The sequence below is a fragment of the Hylobates moloch genome, unplaced genomic scaffold, assembly GCF_009828535.3.
Source record: "Hylobates moloch isolate HMO894 unplaced genomic scaffold, HMol_V3 SCAFFOLD_3, whole genome shotgun sequence".
In the NCBI taxonomy this organism is placed as follows: Eukaryota; Metazoa; Chordata; class Mammalia; order Primates; family Hylobatidae; genus Hylobates; species Hylobates moloch.
In genome coordinates, this window is record NW_026652278.1 from 40,023,425 (window position 1) to 40,041,224 (window position 17,800).

Here is a 17,800-nt window from a genome sequence, read left to right on the forward strand (position 1 = left end):
TTTTTTTTTTTTTTTTTTTTTGAGACAGAGTCTTGCTCTACCACTCAGGCTGGAGTGGAATGGCTTGATCCTAGCTCACTGGAGCCTTGAACTCCTAAGCTTAAGGGATCTTCCCACTTCAGCCTACCGAGTAGCTGGGACTACAGGCATGCTCCACCATGCCTGGCTAATTTTTAAATTTTTTTGTAGAGACAGGGTCTTGCTATGTTCCCCAGGCTGGTCTCAAATTCCTGGCCTCAAGTGATCCTCCTGCCTTGGCCTCCCAAAGTGCTGCGATTACAGGCATGAGCCACCCCACTCAGCTGGAACTCTTGTACACTGTGGGTGGGAGTGCTAACTGGCACAACTTCTCAGGAGTGCAGTTTTGTAATGTAGCATGAAACTGAAGACATGCAAATCCTACAGCATTGTCACTTTTACATTTCTTAGAGAAACTCATATATATACAGGGACATACAAGGTAGCATTGTAGGCAATGGTGAAAAATTAGAAACAATTGAAATGTCTATGAATAGAAGATTGGGTAAATTAATTATGAATATTCAACAGTTGAATACTCTTCAGTTAAAATGGATGCATTGGAGCTCCATTTATTATCAATGATAAATCTTTGAAACACAATGTTGCATGAATAAAGCAAGTTGCAGAAAGATATGTACAGACACGATGATACCACTTATGGACAATTTGAAAACACACAACAGGTCATGCGAGGTGGCTCACGCCTGTAATCCCAGCATTTTGGCAGGCCGAAGTGGGTGGATCATGAGGTCAGGAGATAGAGACAATCCTGGCCAACATGGTGAAACCCCGTCTCTACTAAAATACAAAAAAAAAAAAAAAAAAATTAGCCAGGCGTGGTGACACGTGCCTGTAGTCCTAGCTACTCGGGAGGCTGAGGCAGAAGAATCACTTGAACCCAGGAGGCCGAGATTACAGTGAGCTGAGATTGCGCCACTGCACTCCAGCCTGGTGACAGAGTGAGACTCTGTCTCAAAAAAACCAAGAAACCAAACAAAAAAAACAACACACAACAATACCATATAAAAACATGGATGGAAATGAATACACATCAACGTCAGACGGTGATATCTTTGTGGAATAAGGGAAGGGATTTTTCATAGTGGAGTAGGGGTGGAATGCCTCAATTGCATCACTAGTTTTTTTCTCCTTATAAAGCAAAATCTGAGGCAAATACGGCAAAATTTCGCATTTGTTAAATCTGGGCTATGGATATTTGGATATCCATTTTATTATTATTAGTATTTGTCTTCCCGTTGAACTATTTAATAATTAAATATTCAGACCCAGTGCAATGGCTCACACCTGTAATCCCAGCACTTTGGGAGGGCGAGTTGGGCAGATCACTTGAGGTCGGGAGTTCAAGACTAGCCTGGCCAACATGGTGAAACCCATCTCTACTAAAAATATAAAAATTAGCCAGACATGGTAGTGGGAGCCTGAAGTCCCAGCTACTCAGGAGGCTGAGGCAGGAGAATCGCTTGAACCTGGGAGGCCGAGAGTGCAGTGACCCGAGGTTGTGCCACTGCACTCCAGCTCAGGTGACAGAGCGAGACCTGTATAATAATATAATAATAATAAATAATAAATAAATATTTAATGAAGAAGGATCAGAAAGGCATAATTTGACAATGCCCAAGCCACTGAATATTTCAATCCTATTACTAGTTCATCTTGTTCTAACCCATTTTCATCAGGCAACTTTATAGTTCACTTATGGGAAAATGTGGAGATACTGGGAGTATCTGGTCTCCTTGGCAATATTACTGTTGTAAATAGGCTGGCTCTGTGTTATGTACAACTCAGTTTTGTAAGTTTGGTTAATGTGTGTCAATGCCACCAAAATTTTTCAGCTCCCAGACTTTGACAGAATTAAATTTCTGAGCCTGAAACATTAAAATACCAGATTCTGGACCGTAGAGAATTCACCTGGACAAAAGGCACCTTGAGAGGTCTCTTGGCTTCACTCTTTTGGCAAGGCACAAACTTGGCTGCATATTCTGCAATTCAAACTTCTTCGGATAGCAACCTACTTAATATTAGGAGCTTATGTTTTTAAAATATGTTCCCGGATGTCTAGTAAATTTACTGGCAGGCATCTGTCTTGAAGATACTCTACTTAGTAATCCAAAAGGAGAGCAAATGTGTGTGTGTGTGTGTGTGTGTGTGTGTGTGTGTGTGTGTGTGTGTGTGTGTGTGTGAGAGAGAGAATAAATGCCTTTTAACATTAATGCAACATAATTTATGGAAGGTAAAACCACACAGAGTATAGGGCATTCCACTGTGCAGAGTTATGTACTTACTTGAAATATAAAGCCAGGTCAGTTGCTATTATTGCGACCTCGAACAGATGAATAACTGTTTCAAACTGCCGCTTATTTAGGTTCTGGAAGATGTTTAAACTCTGGAAGATGAAAATTCACAATAAAATGCAATCAATAATTTTGCCTCTGATTGAACAAATGAAACCATGCTAAACAAGAAGAAAATCTAAAAGTCTTTCAACGCTTTTTTGTTTGATTTGTTTCTTGTTTTCCTTCCTTTTTTTTGGCTTGCTTTTAGTTTTTATCTAATGGACTAAGTAAACCCCTCTACTGTACTTTAAGTAAGATAATTTAATTTAAACTATAAAAATAGATACTGTTAGCCAATATTCATGTAATCAGTGTTTAAGTTTTTGTAGTAGATGTTTTCTTCCAGGACCATTAAAATAAATAACAATAGATGAAAAATGAGCTTGTATTAATTGAGGAGCTTTAATAAATAATTTCTGGGAGAAGTCCAACTGTCAGACATGTTACTTTATCTACCAGGTAATTTTAGAGTGATCATAAAAACCACTGGTCTTTCAGAAGTTGCAAATTACACTCTTACTCATGTATATGTAGGAAAAAATAATGAAATCCTTCCACGTTATCCTTAAAATGTTTACATGCAATTCTATTTTACCAAGACTTAACTAGAACTTTCTTCAAAGAGTTTCTCATTACATCTCTTCACATATGGATCAGTTTCATTTCTTAGCATTCTAGAAAATGATAATATAGGCCAAGCATGGTGGCTCATGCTTGTAATCCCAGCACTTTGGGAGGCTGAGGTGGGTAGATGGCTTGAGCTCAGGAGTTCAATACCAGCCTGGGCAATATGGTGAGACTCCTGTCTCTACTAAAAATACAAAAATACAAAAATAGCTGGGTGTGGTGGTGTGTGCCTGGGGTCCCATCTACTCAAGAGGCCAAGGTGGAAGAATTGCTTAACCCTGGGGGCTGGAGGTTGCAGTGAGCTGAGACTGTGCCACTGCACTCCATCTTGGGTGACAGAGCGAGACCCTGTTTCAAAAAAGAAAGAAAGAAAATGAGAATATAAAGCTGGGGGTGGTTTCTTAAAGCCCAGTTATTCCAAATAGACCATTTTAGTCATACAGGCCAAATGACAGATACATAGTGATTTTGCCAAATGAATTGGACAGTTACAAAATACAGAAAAATTCCACTGGAAAGAAAGAGGAGATAGTCTATCAATCTATATAAAGAGAGAGGTAGCATAATGCCAAAAACCGTACTGGCCTGAACACCAAATAATAACAGTAAACACTTACTTAGTTCTTACTACCTCCTAGGCTCTAAGTGCTTTGTGAATATTCTTAATCTCTTCACAACAGACCCCAGCACAGAGAGGTGAAGTAACTTGCCTGAGGTTAAACAGCTAGAATGTGGCAGAATTGGTGTCTAAACCAGTGCAGCATGGTTCCAGAGTCTGTGCTCCTAATCTCTGCACCACACTACATTACCTCTCAAGAGGGAACCCAGGTTCATTTCCTGGCTTCCCCACTTTGGCGGTCGTATAATCCTAGAGGCTTCACTTAACATCTGTGAGCATTTGTTTTCTCATATGGGCATAATAACAGCTGCCCTGTCTAACTGCCTAGCACTTAGTCTATGCTCAATTAATATCTGTGGAATGCTGAATCAAATGAAATGAAAACTGGGAATGCATTTTAAAACTGTAAATTGCTGTTAAAATTTATTGTTGCATCATTATTATTATTATGTAAAGTTATGAGGCTAGCTCCAGGTAAAAATAGAATTGCAAACCTAAGACCAAATATGGCTCAGTCATTTCAGAAGATTGAAATATTAGAAAGCAATCATTGGACAAAAACTCAAGTTTTAGACACTGTACTATGCCTTATATAAATCTTCACTTAAGTCATCTTTTTATAACATTTTCTAGGACAAGAAAAGTGGTGTTTTACAAAGCATATATAAGTAATAGAAAGGAAAATTGTGATTTGTTTTGTCAACATAATGAGTTCATCATAGCAACTATAGTTAAACTTTTAAAATAGCTAGAATGAAGCAATGGGTGTTGACCAGTCTAAATTACAATACACAAAAAGGGAGATTATCTGGATCAAAATCAATGTTTTTTTTTGAGATGGAGTCTCACTCTGTCACCCAGGCTGGAGTGCAGCGGCTCAATCTCGGCTCACTTCAGCCTCTGCCTTCTGGGTTCAAGTGATTCTCCTGCCTCAGCCTCCCGAATAGCTGGGATTACAGGCACCTACCACCATGCCCAGCTAATTTTTGTATTTTTTAGTAGAGATGGGATTTCACTATGTTGGTCAGGCTGGTCTCAAACTCCTGACCTCAAGGGATCCGCCCATCTCGGCCTCCCAAAGTGCTGGGATTACAGGCATGAGCCACCGTGCCCAGCCCCAAAATCAATTTCTTACTTGGGACATTTCACAGAAGCATATTGGACATATCAGTCCAGAATCTCTGAACCAAATCTTCTGGATACAGGTTATTTTCAACCTGGTCTGGATTACCAGGGAGGGGAAAAGTAAGTAGGGCCATTTTGATCCCACTTAACCTGCCCCTCATTTTGGAACAATAGTGGCCTTCCTTTTGGACTTGGGGTGATCCAGTGGCATACTGACATCAGGGATTCACTGCCTTTATTTGTTCACTGATGAACATTGCTATGTTCCCAAAGTAATGTTTATTATGTGACTCAGATACATACTTGGCAAATTAATAATATTTGAAGCCAACCTTGATTGCTATACTAGGAAAAAAAGTAGGGGGAGGGGAGGAATGTGTGAAAATGCCTTAAACTTTTAGACAAGTTAATATTTATAGCACATTAAATCATTTTAAAAAGCAAAACAGACTGCTGAATTCAGAGAAATAATTCCTTGGGACAGAGACTTCCTCGTCTCTACCAAGTGTCAGATTGTGCGGCATGTATAATCTACAACTAATCAAATCAAATTTATGCACCAATTGTTTTAGTGCATATTGCTTAATTTGTAAACCTGGACACTTGTTGCTATTTAATAAATGTGAAAGAAAAAGCTATATATAAAGAAATATATAGAAACATGTGACAAATACTGTTTACTCTGTTATACCTTTTTCCAATCCAAAATAATAAAACAGTTGTATTAAAGTTGACAGATTATCAAAAACTATCTTACTTTGCAAAATGAGTCAATACTGGATTTTTAAAAATTGATATACTGAAGAAAAAGGGCTTATAGTCACCATTTCAGTACCACTTCCTTTGTATATAGCACTACAGGTCTGCATTTCATTCATACCTTTTTCTTCTTACTCATTTTCATTTTTATCTAAAAACATGTACAAGCCTCCTAATTGAAAAACTCTTTCTTAATTCTACATTCTTTTAGATTTTCTCTGTTCTCCCTTTCAACCTGAGGTTCTTGAAAGAAGAGCTTCTAATTGACTTATTAAGTTGTGGATATAGATTAATATAAAAGATCCCATTCCTGCTTTTGTATTAGTTGCTAGAAAGCACTTGGCCAAATTTGTGGCCTGTGTCTGATAAACGTTTTGGCCAAATTTGTGGCCCATGTCTGATAAATACAATAAGGTACGTGTATGTACCTTATTGTATATATTTTGGGTATGTATGGCCTTTACTATGCTCACCTCGTTTTTCTTATTTTTCCATTAGTCCTCATTTTCTTTTTCTTTAGTGTTGTATGTATTCTTCGAAGCTCCATCAAATCCTCTTTGGAACAAAGTGGGACATACACACACACACACACATGCACACACACACACATACACACAAGTTGGGTTTTTTGTTTACTAAGTAAACACAGACTCAGTGATCCTTTAATTAGAGCAAGAGGTCCCAAGATGTGCCCAGCACACAGGAGAAGCAAGGAATTCATTTCAAGACCTACTTTGACAACACAAAACAACAGCAGGAGTTGTTGGAGAAGTTATGCTGATGTACATTTGTATTGACTTCTGATATTCAATCTCCTAGAACAAACAGATTGCCATAGGTAACAAGAAGTGAAGGAGGGAAGGCAGACAGCAATGGCCAGATCCCAAATAGAAGGCGTGGAGCTTCATGGGCTTTGCTCAATATGAGCTTTACCAACTTCCGGAAAACAAAATCAATGAGGTGTTGATATGGCTCTGTGTCCCCACCCAAATCTCATCTCGAATTGTAATCCCCAGGTGTTGAGGGAGGAACCTGGAAGGAGGTGATTCAATCGTGGGGGCAGTTCTCCCACGCTGTTCTCGTGATAGTGAGGGAGTTCTCATGAGAGCTGATGGTTTTAAGTGTGCCACTTCCTTGCTCTTTCTCACACACTTTTGCCTGCCACCATGTAAGACATGCCTTGCTTCTTTCAGCCATGATTGTAAGTTTCCTGAGGCCTATGCAGCAGTGCAGAACTGTGAGTCAATTAAACCTCTTTTCTTTATATATTACCCAGTCTCAGGTAGTATCTTTATAGCAGTGTGAAAACGGACTAATACAGGTGTGTTCCTTAGAATTGGTGAGAGAATGTTTGAGACAACAAATTGGAAGCTGAGGATTTCCCCAGCTCATTCCTGCCCTTCTCCATGGTACTCAGCAGATAGTTGGCTCCATTCAGGGATGAGTAATTTTCAGAGGGGAACAAGTGCAAAACCTATGCATAAAATGACCACAAGAACACAAAATAATCCATAGAGCCAGTGCAGTTCTAACCAAAATACCAACAAATTTGTGTATGTGTGTTTGTAAATTGACAAATCAATTATAAAACTTATATGAAAATGTAGAGTCAATAAGTACTGGACTCAGTTAAAAGTTGAATTAAAATAAACAGTACTGGAAATTACAGAGCAAAATGTAATTTTATAAATATTGATAATGGTAAAAAATAAAAAAACATATAAAACATATATGGGAAAAATTATACCAATTCCTTCATATTTCATAGAAGGGAGTTAGTAGATACTGTAAAGTTAACACATATAGCTTAAAAATGTCAAACATTAAATGCTCTCTACAGATTTTCATAATTTTTCATAGTCATTTGTTATTCATTTTAGAGGGCTCTTTAAGAGCTAACATTTCTTGTGATAAAGACACCATTATGTGAAGTTCTGCAATTCTTTCCATTTCAAAAACATTTCATCTCTTAAATTCAAATAAAGTCAAATGCAATAACTTTTATTTAAGATAAAGGGATTCTACTTAGCAATGAAAAAGAATGAATTGGCTGGGCACAGTGACTGACACCTGTAATCCCAGTGCTTTGGAAGTCCAAGGAGAGAGGATTGCTTCAGCCCAGGAGTTCAAGACCAGCCTAAGCAACATAGCAAGAATGCATTTCTACAAAACATACAAAAAATTAGCCAGGTATAGAGACTCATGCCTGTAGTCCCAGCTACTTGGGAGGCAGAGGTAGGAGATTTGCTTGAGCCCTCAACCAGGAGGTTGAGGCTGCAGAGAGCTATGACTGTGCCACAGCACTCCAGTCTTGGCAACAGAGCAAGACCCCATCTCTAAAAAAAGGAATGAATCATGGACATACACAACATGAGTAATCTAAAAATTATTATTCTGCATGAAAGAAACCAGTGCAAAAGAATGTAATTGATTGCATGATTATTCTATTATTGTGCTAATTGTATGATTGCACTTATATAAAATCTAGAAAATGTAAACTAATCCATAGCAACTGAAAACATTTCAATGGTTGCCGCCTAGGACTAGGAGTGGAGAGTGGGATGTGCTGTGAAGGGGCATGATACGAGCAATTACTTGGATGATAGAAGTGTTCTGCATCTTGATTGTGATGCTGGTTTCCCAGGTATATAAAATAGTCAAAACTCATGGAATTGGGCACTCTAGAGATGCAGTTTAGGCTAGGCGTGGTGGCTCATGCCTGTAATCCCAGCACTTTGGGAGGCCAAGGTGGGTGGATCACCTGAGGTCAGGGGTTCGAGACCAGCACGGCCAACATGGTGAAATCCTGCCTCTACTACAGATACAAAAATTAACCGGGAGTGGTGGTGCATGCCTGTAATCCTAGCTACTTGGGAGGCTGAGGTGCGAGAATCTCTTAAACCCAGGAGGGGGAGGTTGCAGTGAGTCGAGATCACACCACTGTACTCCAGCCTGGGCAACAGGGTGAGACTCCGTCTCAAAAATAAAATAAAATAAGAGATGCAGTTTATTGTACATATACGTCAATGAAGTTGATTAAAAACCAACTCTGGCTTAAAAAAATAGCTTGGGTAGTGGGATCACATTTTTCAAAAGTCCTTTCTCTCCATGCTTCCTGTATATATCCACAGGGTGACCACAATGAGGTTCATTAGACGTTAATGAAATATCGATTTCTGGATGGTAGGATTTGAAGCAATTTAAAAAATATTTGTCTTTGATGTTTTTCCTATTGTTTGAATTTTTGTAATGGGTCTATGTAACTTTTGCAACTATTAATGAATATTGAATATATATAAAAATATGTAATATTCCATTTGTTTTCGAGCATTGTGTTGAAGACATTATGTGGAGACAGGTGCACTAGACGAGAAAGGAGACCTACTTCCCAGCCCCTGGCCACGGGCCCTGACTTGCTCAGCTGCTTTCATTTGCTCATGGAAAGAATCTATTTTATTTTCCCTGACTATTAAAATGGCGATAGAAATATGAATTCTGCATAGCACACCCCAAACAGGTAGAAATGGCTTTAATTCATTCAAATCGTGGCTCTCGAGCTAGCTGAGGCCAGGGAAAGTACAGGCCGTTCTAGTCTTCAGTGTGGTGCCTATGACGCCCGCAAGAGAATATTGCCAACATGTTCTTGCCTTGCTAGTGGCAGTACACGAGGTTTTTGATTTCTCCTTCACATTTCTATGTGTAAAATGGGGCAGGCTGATGGGGTTGATATGAAAAAGCATAAATAATATTATCATACACTTTGGAAAGAGATGTTCTGAATAATAACAGGATTTTGTTATTTATGCTGAGCAATATATTTTGTCATTTCTACAGTATATTCTAGTATTAAAATTTATACTTGTGCAAATTTGGCTAACAAGGTTTCCACCCATTCATTTGGGTTAAAGCATTGATTTCTGTCTGGTTTAGAGTACAGGCAGTTCTATTCCTCAAAGCGGTGAATCCACCTCTGCTAGGATAGACGGACATTGCAGTTCAAAGCCTTATAATATGCAAAACAAAATGTCTGAGTAATGCCCACAGATGCTGAAATTACTGGATAAATCCCAAGGATTTCCCTTATTTAAAAAAATTAAAATTTTTAACGTGTATATTTTCTTTAGAGAATGGAAAAAATACAAGAACTACATTGTCTCCCCAAAATGTAAAAAGAATATCTGATAGGTAACAATCTTTTTGTGTGTGTGTCCAATTTGACTGCTCGTAAACAGGCTCTGTGTGACTGCATTGCCTAGCGACTCTATTGACAAGGCTTTAAAAGTCTGCAATTAGCAGGTTGAATGGTATTACAGAGAGGTCCTTGAAAAGATGGTATAGATTACTGAGATGCAATATTCCTTTTTAGAAAGAATAATAAGCCTTTATATAGCCATCAAAGCCAGTTCAGACTGCAAAGTAAATAACATTTAAAAAATTCAGACAGAAAACTGTAACTGTAAACTGCCAAATCCCAGAAGGAAAAATATTTAAGAAACTAGGAGCTTTCCACTGTTAAGCATTTAGATATTTGACTGCTGTTTTAAAACAGTATTTTGTTTTAGTAGGTAACTGTATGGTTATGCGATACATGACATTTGACACTACCTCACTGTGGTATCATATAAACAGTGGGATTTATAGAAAATTCTTACTCAGAAACCGAAGATTGTCCCAACCAGCAAAACAAAGACTTATAACAAATCAGGTAATAACAATTTACTCTTACATTCCTGAGTTACTTTCAGTTCCACTCCTTCTTTTAATTCTCATAGAACAGGTGTTACCTATGCTGTGAATTCTGCTGCAGAGAGAGATTCTGTCTGCATATCATAATTAAAAGGGTTCTGGTCCAAAATACAGATTCACAGGCCCAAACTCCAGAGTCTGGTCAGTAAGTGGGGAATGGGGCCTGGGATCTGTGCCTTAATAGCCTGTCTGACCCCGCCCTGTTAAATTAATGAATCCAAAAGAGTTGGTCCAGGTACCCATGTCTGAGAACCACCATCTGGATTCATACGCGGTTAGCGCTTTGCCAAGAGCATAGCGGAATTAGAAATGCCCCAGCAGGTTTGGGATGGCAATGGTGTTGGGTGTTGTGTCAATCACAGATTGTTAAAACAACCAATCAGTTTTCTTCTTTTTCCATTTTTCTGCCCAGTTGCTCTGCCTTATGAGATTTTCCTGCTTGGCTTATGAGGACCATCTTGGATTTTCATTACCTAGAAGAATTTAGTATTCTCTCTAAACTTGGATATCTTTCTGTATATTCTCCCTGAGCTTTTAATAAAAGATTATTATTAAAACAGAAAAGCCCACTCTCCAGAGGACTCATGTATCCTAATGAGTATGTGATTCTAAACAAGTTCACTGCCTGTGACAAAACAGTGCTCCCCTCAATCTAATGACTCACCTTAATCATTTTTGGTTTGGAACGTTCTTAAGAAAGTATAATTAGACAACATCCACAACTTTCCACATGCCCATATATCCCTTCAGTAAAATTGATCAAGGGAAGAAGAATGACTACCCTCTCTGGAAGATTAGTAGTACGTAATACGTGCAATTCACAATGAATTCAAGGGGCTGAGCTGCTTTTGCAGAAAGCCGTCCCTGATCCCACCCTCTTTGTACCTTTCTGCTGCCATAGTCTTCACACAAATGTGGTTTCTCCCTTTGGAACTCTCAGAGCATGGCTCAGTGCCTCTCTGATGGTGGCTAAGTCACGCCTACCTCCATGATACAGTTTGGATCTGTGTCTCCACCCAAACCCCGTGTTCGGTTGTAATCCCCCAGTGTTGGAAGTGGTTCCTGGTGGGAGGTGATTGGATTTTGCGAGCGGTGTTTCTTATGAATGGTTTAGCCCCATCCTCCTTGGTCACAATACTGAGTGAGTTCTCATGAGATCTGGTTGTTTAAAAGTGTGTGGTACCTCCCCCCAACCTCTCTTCCTTCTGCTCTGGCCATGTGAAGTGCTCACTCCCCCTTCAGCTTCCACCATGATTGTAGGCTCCTTGAGGCCTGCCCAGAGGTTGATGCTGCCATGCTTCCTGTACAGCCTGCAGAACCGGGAGTGAATTAAACCTCTTTTCTTTATAATTCAGTCTCAGGTATTTCTTTATAGCAATGCAAGAATGTGTGAATACACTCCACTATGAAAGCTTGACTTTCTTAAAGGCATAGACTATGCTCTAAAGCATATGCCCCATGAATGAATAAGAAAATCAGTGACCATGTAGCCTCCTTTCCCCTTTACATTTACATATGCTTGGGGTGCACGGAGCCCTTTTGCATCCACCATAAGCTTTTTCTTCTTTCCCTACAGACCCACAGAGATTCTGTGACTTTCCGTGGCTCTCTTCACCTGTCTCAGCTACTTCCAACTTGGCTGTTCAAAAACTATTTCAATATAGCAATTTCTATCAATTGACTTCAATAAGGGTATACACTATCAACTGCTGTAACTCAAGGCCACCCTTTTTCTAAGCATTTTCTGTGGGTTAGTGCTTTGATCCAGAATTTGTGTTTAGCTGTCCTAAAGAGAGGTTTACGTACCTCATCCTGCAACAGAGTCTTACTGTACTCCAGGTGGTGCCTCTCCAAAATAGAAGAACCATGAAGTCTTGCTAATGGAGACGTGGATCTAGAAGGAAAACAATATGCCATGATTCTAGCTGTTTAAAAATTACACATAGGTTCATACAATTCAGGATTTTTCTTAATGTCTCTCTTCTCCTTCCTCACTCAATTTTCTGTGAAGTGGTCAAAAATAACATATTGGAAAAGATTTTCTAGATTTAGAAGATGAGAATGTGCTCTTTTGGGAAAAAAAAAGCCCTAATTTGTTGAATGCATAAATCATTGAATTGTTTAAACTAAGAAGTTTGGCTCCTTGTATCTAAATTTTCTTTAAGTTCCCTGGGACTTAATGGCGATGGACTATGACTTATAGAGCAAACATGTGGAGGCCCATAGGTTATCTGCATAGAACCAAGATGAAAAGAACTATAAGGTAACATTTCTCTCCTCCCCCAAGACAGTGACATAAATGTAAGCTTAGAGTTCCCATTTATTAACGATTAGATCACAGCTTTATATAAGTAGGGGCTCCAGTCTTTTGTACCCTGTTTTTCTTCAATGCCTTCAGGGTAAAAGAGGCTGACGTCAAAGGTCTAGAGATTATGTGAAGACTCTCATGAAAATATAGAATAAATAATTTTAAAGAAAGAAGAAATCAAAAACATGGCTGGCAGCCTTAGTAGAGAAGTTTTATTTATTTCATGGAGAACAAAACTTTAGGCTGGGAGAGCTCATTGCTAGGTCAGGGAAAGCAAATACTTTAGTTGGGGAATAATTAGGCCATATCTGATCAATAATACAATTGATCATAATTTTAACACATATTTAAACAACTACTCTGTGTTGGCATTGGAGATTTTTTTAAAAATGAGTAAATCCCAGTTTCTATAACCATCAAGCTGCTCTCTATCTTATGAGATCCTCTTTCGAAGCCTCCATATATGAGTGAGAACACGTGATATTTGACTCTCTGTGCCTGGCTTATTTCACTTTACAAAATAATCTCCAGTTCCATCCATATTGCTGCAAATGACAAGATTTCATTATTTTGGTGGCTGAATAATATTCCATTATATATATACTCTCTATATAGATATACTATATATACTATCGATATACTATATATACTATCTATAGTATATAGATATACTATCTATACTATCTATAGTATATAGATATACTATCTATAGTATATATACTATATATAGTGTATAGGTATACTAGTGTATAGATATAGTGTATATATAGTATATTGATATACTATATATGCTATATAGTATATCATATATATAGCATATATATGCTATATATAGTATATCGATATACTAGATACAGTATATATAGTACTATATACTATACTATGTACTATATACTATATCTATATACTATATCTAGTATATCTATATACTATATCTAGTATGTATAGTATATATAGTATATATCGTTTATATCATATATATAGTATAGATAGTATATGGATATACTATCTATAGTATATATAGTATATCGATGTACTATCTATAGTATATCGATGTACTATCTATAGTATATCTATAGATAGTACTATCTATAGATATACTATAGATAGTACATCGATATACTATAGATAGTACATCGATATACTATATATATCTATATATAGTATATATAGATATATATATATACACCACATTTTCTTTATTTGAAGATAGAGAGTAGTTTGGTGGTTATCAGAGGCCAGGAAGGGTAGGGAGGTGGGAAGGATGAAGACAGGTTGATTAATGGGTACAAACATACAGGTAGGTAGAAGAAATAAGATCTAGTGTTCAATAAATTAATAGAGTAACTATAGCAAACAACAATCCATTGTTATTTCAAAATAGCTAGTAAAGAACAATTTGAATATTCCCGGCATAAAGAAATCATACGTGTTTAAGGTGATGGATATCTCAATTATCCTGATTTGACTATTGCACATCATATGAATGTATCAAAATATCATGTAACCCCAAAAGTATGTACATCTATTATGTAGCAATTTAAAATGTATATTTTTAAAAATGAATAAAGCTCAATTCTAGTTAGAAAGGAGTGGTATCTTTAATTCCTTTAGGTTTAAAAATATTAGTTAAAAAATGTTATTGGGAAGCTAGATATTCATCTGATCTCAAAATAATGTTTTGCATATTACTTATTAATTGCAAAGGAATTGTAAAGGAGAAAATATTCCTTTACATAAAGAGATCTTCTGGACATCGTCCATAAATAAAATTGATATAATGGGCTTCTTGACACAATGCATTTAGAAGGACACAACATCATCTATGTAGTATTCCTGCCAAAAAATGTTTAGTCTGAATTTATTAATCAGGAAACAAGTAGTTAAATCCAAATTGAAAGATATTCTGCCAAATAGTTGGCCTAGACTCTTCAAAAACGTCAACATCCTGAAACACACAAAAAGGTTGAGCAAATACTCCAGATTAAAGGAGATTAAAGATATTTGACAACTAAATGCAAAGTGTGCTCCTTGATTAGATCTTGAATTGGAAGGAAAAAATAGCTATAAAGGACATTATTGTGGTAATTGGAAAATTTTGAATAAACATTTTATATTAGATAATATTATCGTACCAATACTGAGGGTGATCATTGTATTGTGTTTATGTACGTGAATGTCCTCCTAATTCTTAACAAATATATGCTGCAATATTTAGGAATGAAATCTAGTATTGCAGCCGACTCACAAATGATTTAGTGGAAAAAAAAAAAAAAAAAGAATTAGTTGGCCACGTACAGTAGCTCAGGCCTGTAATCCCAGCACTTTGGAAGGCTGAGGCAGGATGATTGCTTGAGCCCAGGAGTTCAACACCAGCCTGGGCAACATAGGGAGGCCCTGTCTCTACAAAAACAATTTAAAAGTTAGCCAGGCATGGTAGCATACACCTGTAGTCCCAGCTACTTGGGAGGCTGAGGTGGGAGGATTGCTTGGGCCCCAGAGGTCAAGGCTGCAGTGAGCCGTGATTGTGCCACTGCAGTCCCTGGGTGACAGGGTAAGACCGTGTCTCAAAAATATATATATATTATTTATATACACACACAGACATTCACACACACACTGACAGTCTGCTGTCAGGAAGCCCTTCCATCACCACATGCCCCTACAGTTGAGTTTACAGAGGAGGAATGATGAAAGAAAACCAGGCCAATGCAGAGGGCAGGGTGTGGCTGCATGCATCTTTCCTGCAAACCTGTAGGCAAGATGGCAACTTCAATCCTGCCACATCCTATAACCTAGGGAAGGTTTGACTTCATCTTTTGAGCTCATCAGTTAAAGTGGGGGATAATAGTACCTCCTATATGGTACCTCCTTTCACTGTGCTGTGAAGGTTAAATGAGGCAGTAGGTATCAAGTCCTTACTAGCACACAATAGATGCTCAATTTGTTCCTCTGGAACTGAATTGGCTAGTATACTACTGATCAAGAAGGAGGATGAGGACTTCAGTGACTGTCAGGGGACTTGCATTCTGGAGGAGCGAGTGGCCAGTGTAGGCTGGAACCTTTGAGATGAAGATGTCTCTTGCCTCAAGTCTGGATGGAGATTGTCTTTTCAAGACAAAGCCTAATAATAGGTAGAATTGCTGAAGATGAGGAGTCACTGCTTAGAAAGTGCTTTTCACTCAATGAAATTATGTATGTGAAACCTGCAGTAGGCACTTTCTCAAGTTGGTTCCACATATATAGTTTCACTGGATTCTCACAACAATCTTTGAGAGGTCAATACTTTATCCATCTCATGGCTAAGAAACTGAATCTCAAGTAGATTAAATGACGTGTCCAAGATCCCCCAACCAAGAAGTAGTTGGTCCGCACAAACCCAAGACTCCAAAGCCCGTTCAGTCTGTCTACAACACTTCACTACTTCTGGAGAGGGGTAATTCATGTGTCAGAAATGGGAATGAAGTGTGGCTAAGGCAGATAGACCATCTTAAAACCCATTATCAAGGAACTGGGCTGGCCATGAGCAATACTGGTGAATGAAGAGTCCAATGACATCATAACAATAATAGTAATCATAATAATACCTAAAGTTTATTTATTTATTTATTTTCCGAGACTGAGTCTTGCTCTGTCACCCAGGCTGGAGTGCAGTGGCGTGACCTCAGCTCACTTCAACTTCTGCCTCCTGGGTTCAAACAATTATCCTGCCTCACCCTCTCAAGTAGCTGAGATTACAGGTGCACGTCACAACGTCCGGCTAATTTTTGTATTTTTTGTAAAGATGGGGTTTCACCATGTTGGCCAGGCTGGTGTCCAACCCCTGACCTCGTGATCTGCCCTCCTCAGCCTCCCAAAGTGCTGGGATTATAGGCGTGAGACACCGCGCGCAGCAGTCATACTTAATATTTATTAACTGCCAAGATCCTACCATGAGTTGAGGGCTTTATATGCATGATCGCATTTAATCTTTACAACAACCTTATGTGCTGGGTATCATTATTACAATTCTTACTTTCCAGATGAGGAAATTGAGGCTTAGAAAGTTTAAATAACTTGTGACCCAGTGAATCCAAATCTGCCTGAGCCCAGAGCTTGCACCCTTCTTATTGTACTTCCTTTCTTGGGGCAAGAGAGAAAGATGGCATTGATGTTAAGATAGAAGACCAGCTGAAGGAGAGTTTGGTAGAAGCAAAAAGACCAGGGAAGTGAAGGGTAGTGAGCCCAGGGGTAGTATTCTCTAGCCTGAGCCGGGGAGTGTGCCATAGGAGTGTACAAGTGTAAGCCTAACATTCATGTACCTTGTGTATTTGTTTTTTATTTTTTATTTTTTATGTTTTTCGAGACAGAGTCTCTCTTTGTCGCTGTAGCTGGAGTGCAGTAGCGCAATCTTGGCTCACTACAACCTCTGCCTCCTGGGTTCAAGTGTTTCTCCTACCTCAGAGGCACATGCCTACCTCCTATAGACATGTGCCTATAATCCCAGGTGTGCCACACCCGACTAATTTTTGTACTTTTAGTAGAGACACGGTTTCGCCATGTTGGCCAGGCTGGTCTTGAACTGACCTCACTTGATCTGCCCGCCTCACTCTCCCAAAGTGCTGGGATTTCAGGTGCGAGCCACTGTGCCCAGCCAGATTCATGCACTTTAATATAGGAATTCAATACTCTGATTAAACAAAGTTGAGAGAAGAAAGCCTGAAGGCCTATAGGAAGAAGGCAGAGGCACATTTGGAAAAGAAAACAGAAAGGAAAGGGGGATGCAAGCACCTAGGGAGAAAGAGCAACGTTATCATGAAGGCAGAAGCTTGGAAGGGAACAGAATCCAGCCCTGGAATTTCCAACATGGCAAAGAGGGATTGACTGGGCCAAGGAATAGGGAGAAGTGTTTTTCTCACCCTAAGTACTTTCCAATGTCCACCAATACATGTCAACATTGGACATGTGTTCACTTACTTCATCTGGTACAAATTATTGGTGCCTCTGTGGTCAATATCATGGCAGAAAGCAGCAGCAAGCATGGCAAAGGCTTCGAGATCTGTATAGTATTTCTTTAATCTTCCTGTCTAAAAAAATAACATATATACGTATATCTATAATTTATTTGAGTTAATATACCTCTCTACCAAGTGCAGCCTGCAATAGAGAATAGGCCCACTAGGTTTCTGGAGCAAGTTCACTTTATTTGTTGTGAGTATTGTAGTATTGTGGGTGAAGACTGAACCTTCCTTTAAGAAGGTA

General features: G+C 38.6%; 1 protein-coding gene across 1 annotated transcript in view; it reads right to left on the reverse strand.

Moving 5' to 3' along the window:
• The window catches only part of PDE6C (phosphodiesterase 6C), a 55,039-nt gene that overhangs the window by 9,145 nt on the left and 28,094 nt on the right, over positions 1–17,800 (reverse strand). Inside the window, exons 14-16 of the mRNA XM_032136564.2 lie at positions 17,516–17,625; positions 12,058–12,145; positions 2,325–2,425 (exon numbers count right to left, since the gene is read on the reverse strand). Coding sequence (XP_031992455.1) covers positions 2,325–2,425; positions 12,058–12,145; positions 17,516–17,625 — 299 coding nt within the window. The remainder of the gene's footprint in view (positions 1–2,324; positions 2,426–12,057; positions 12,146–17,515; positions 17,626–17,800) is intronic.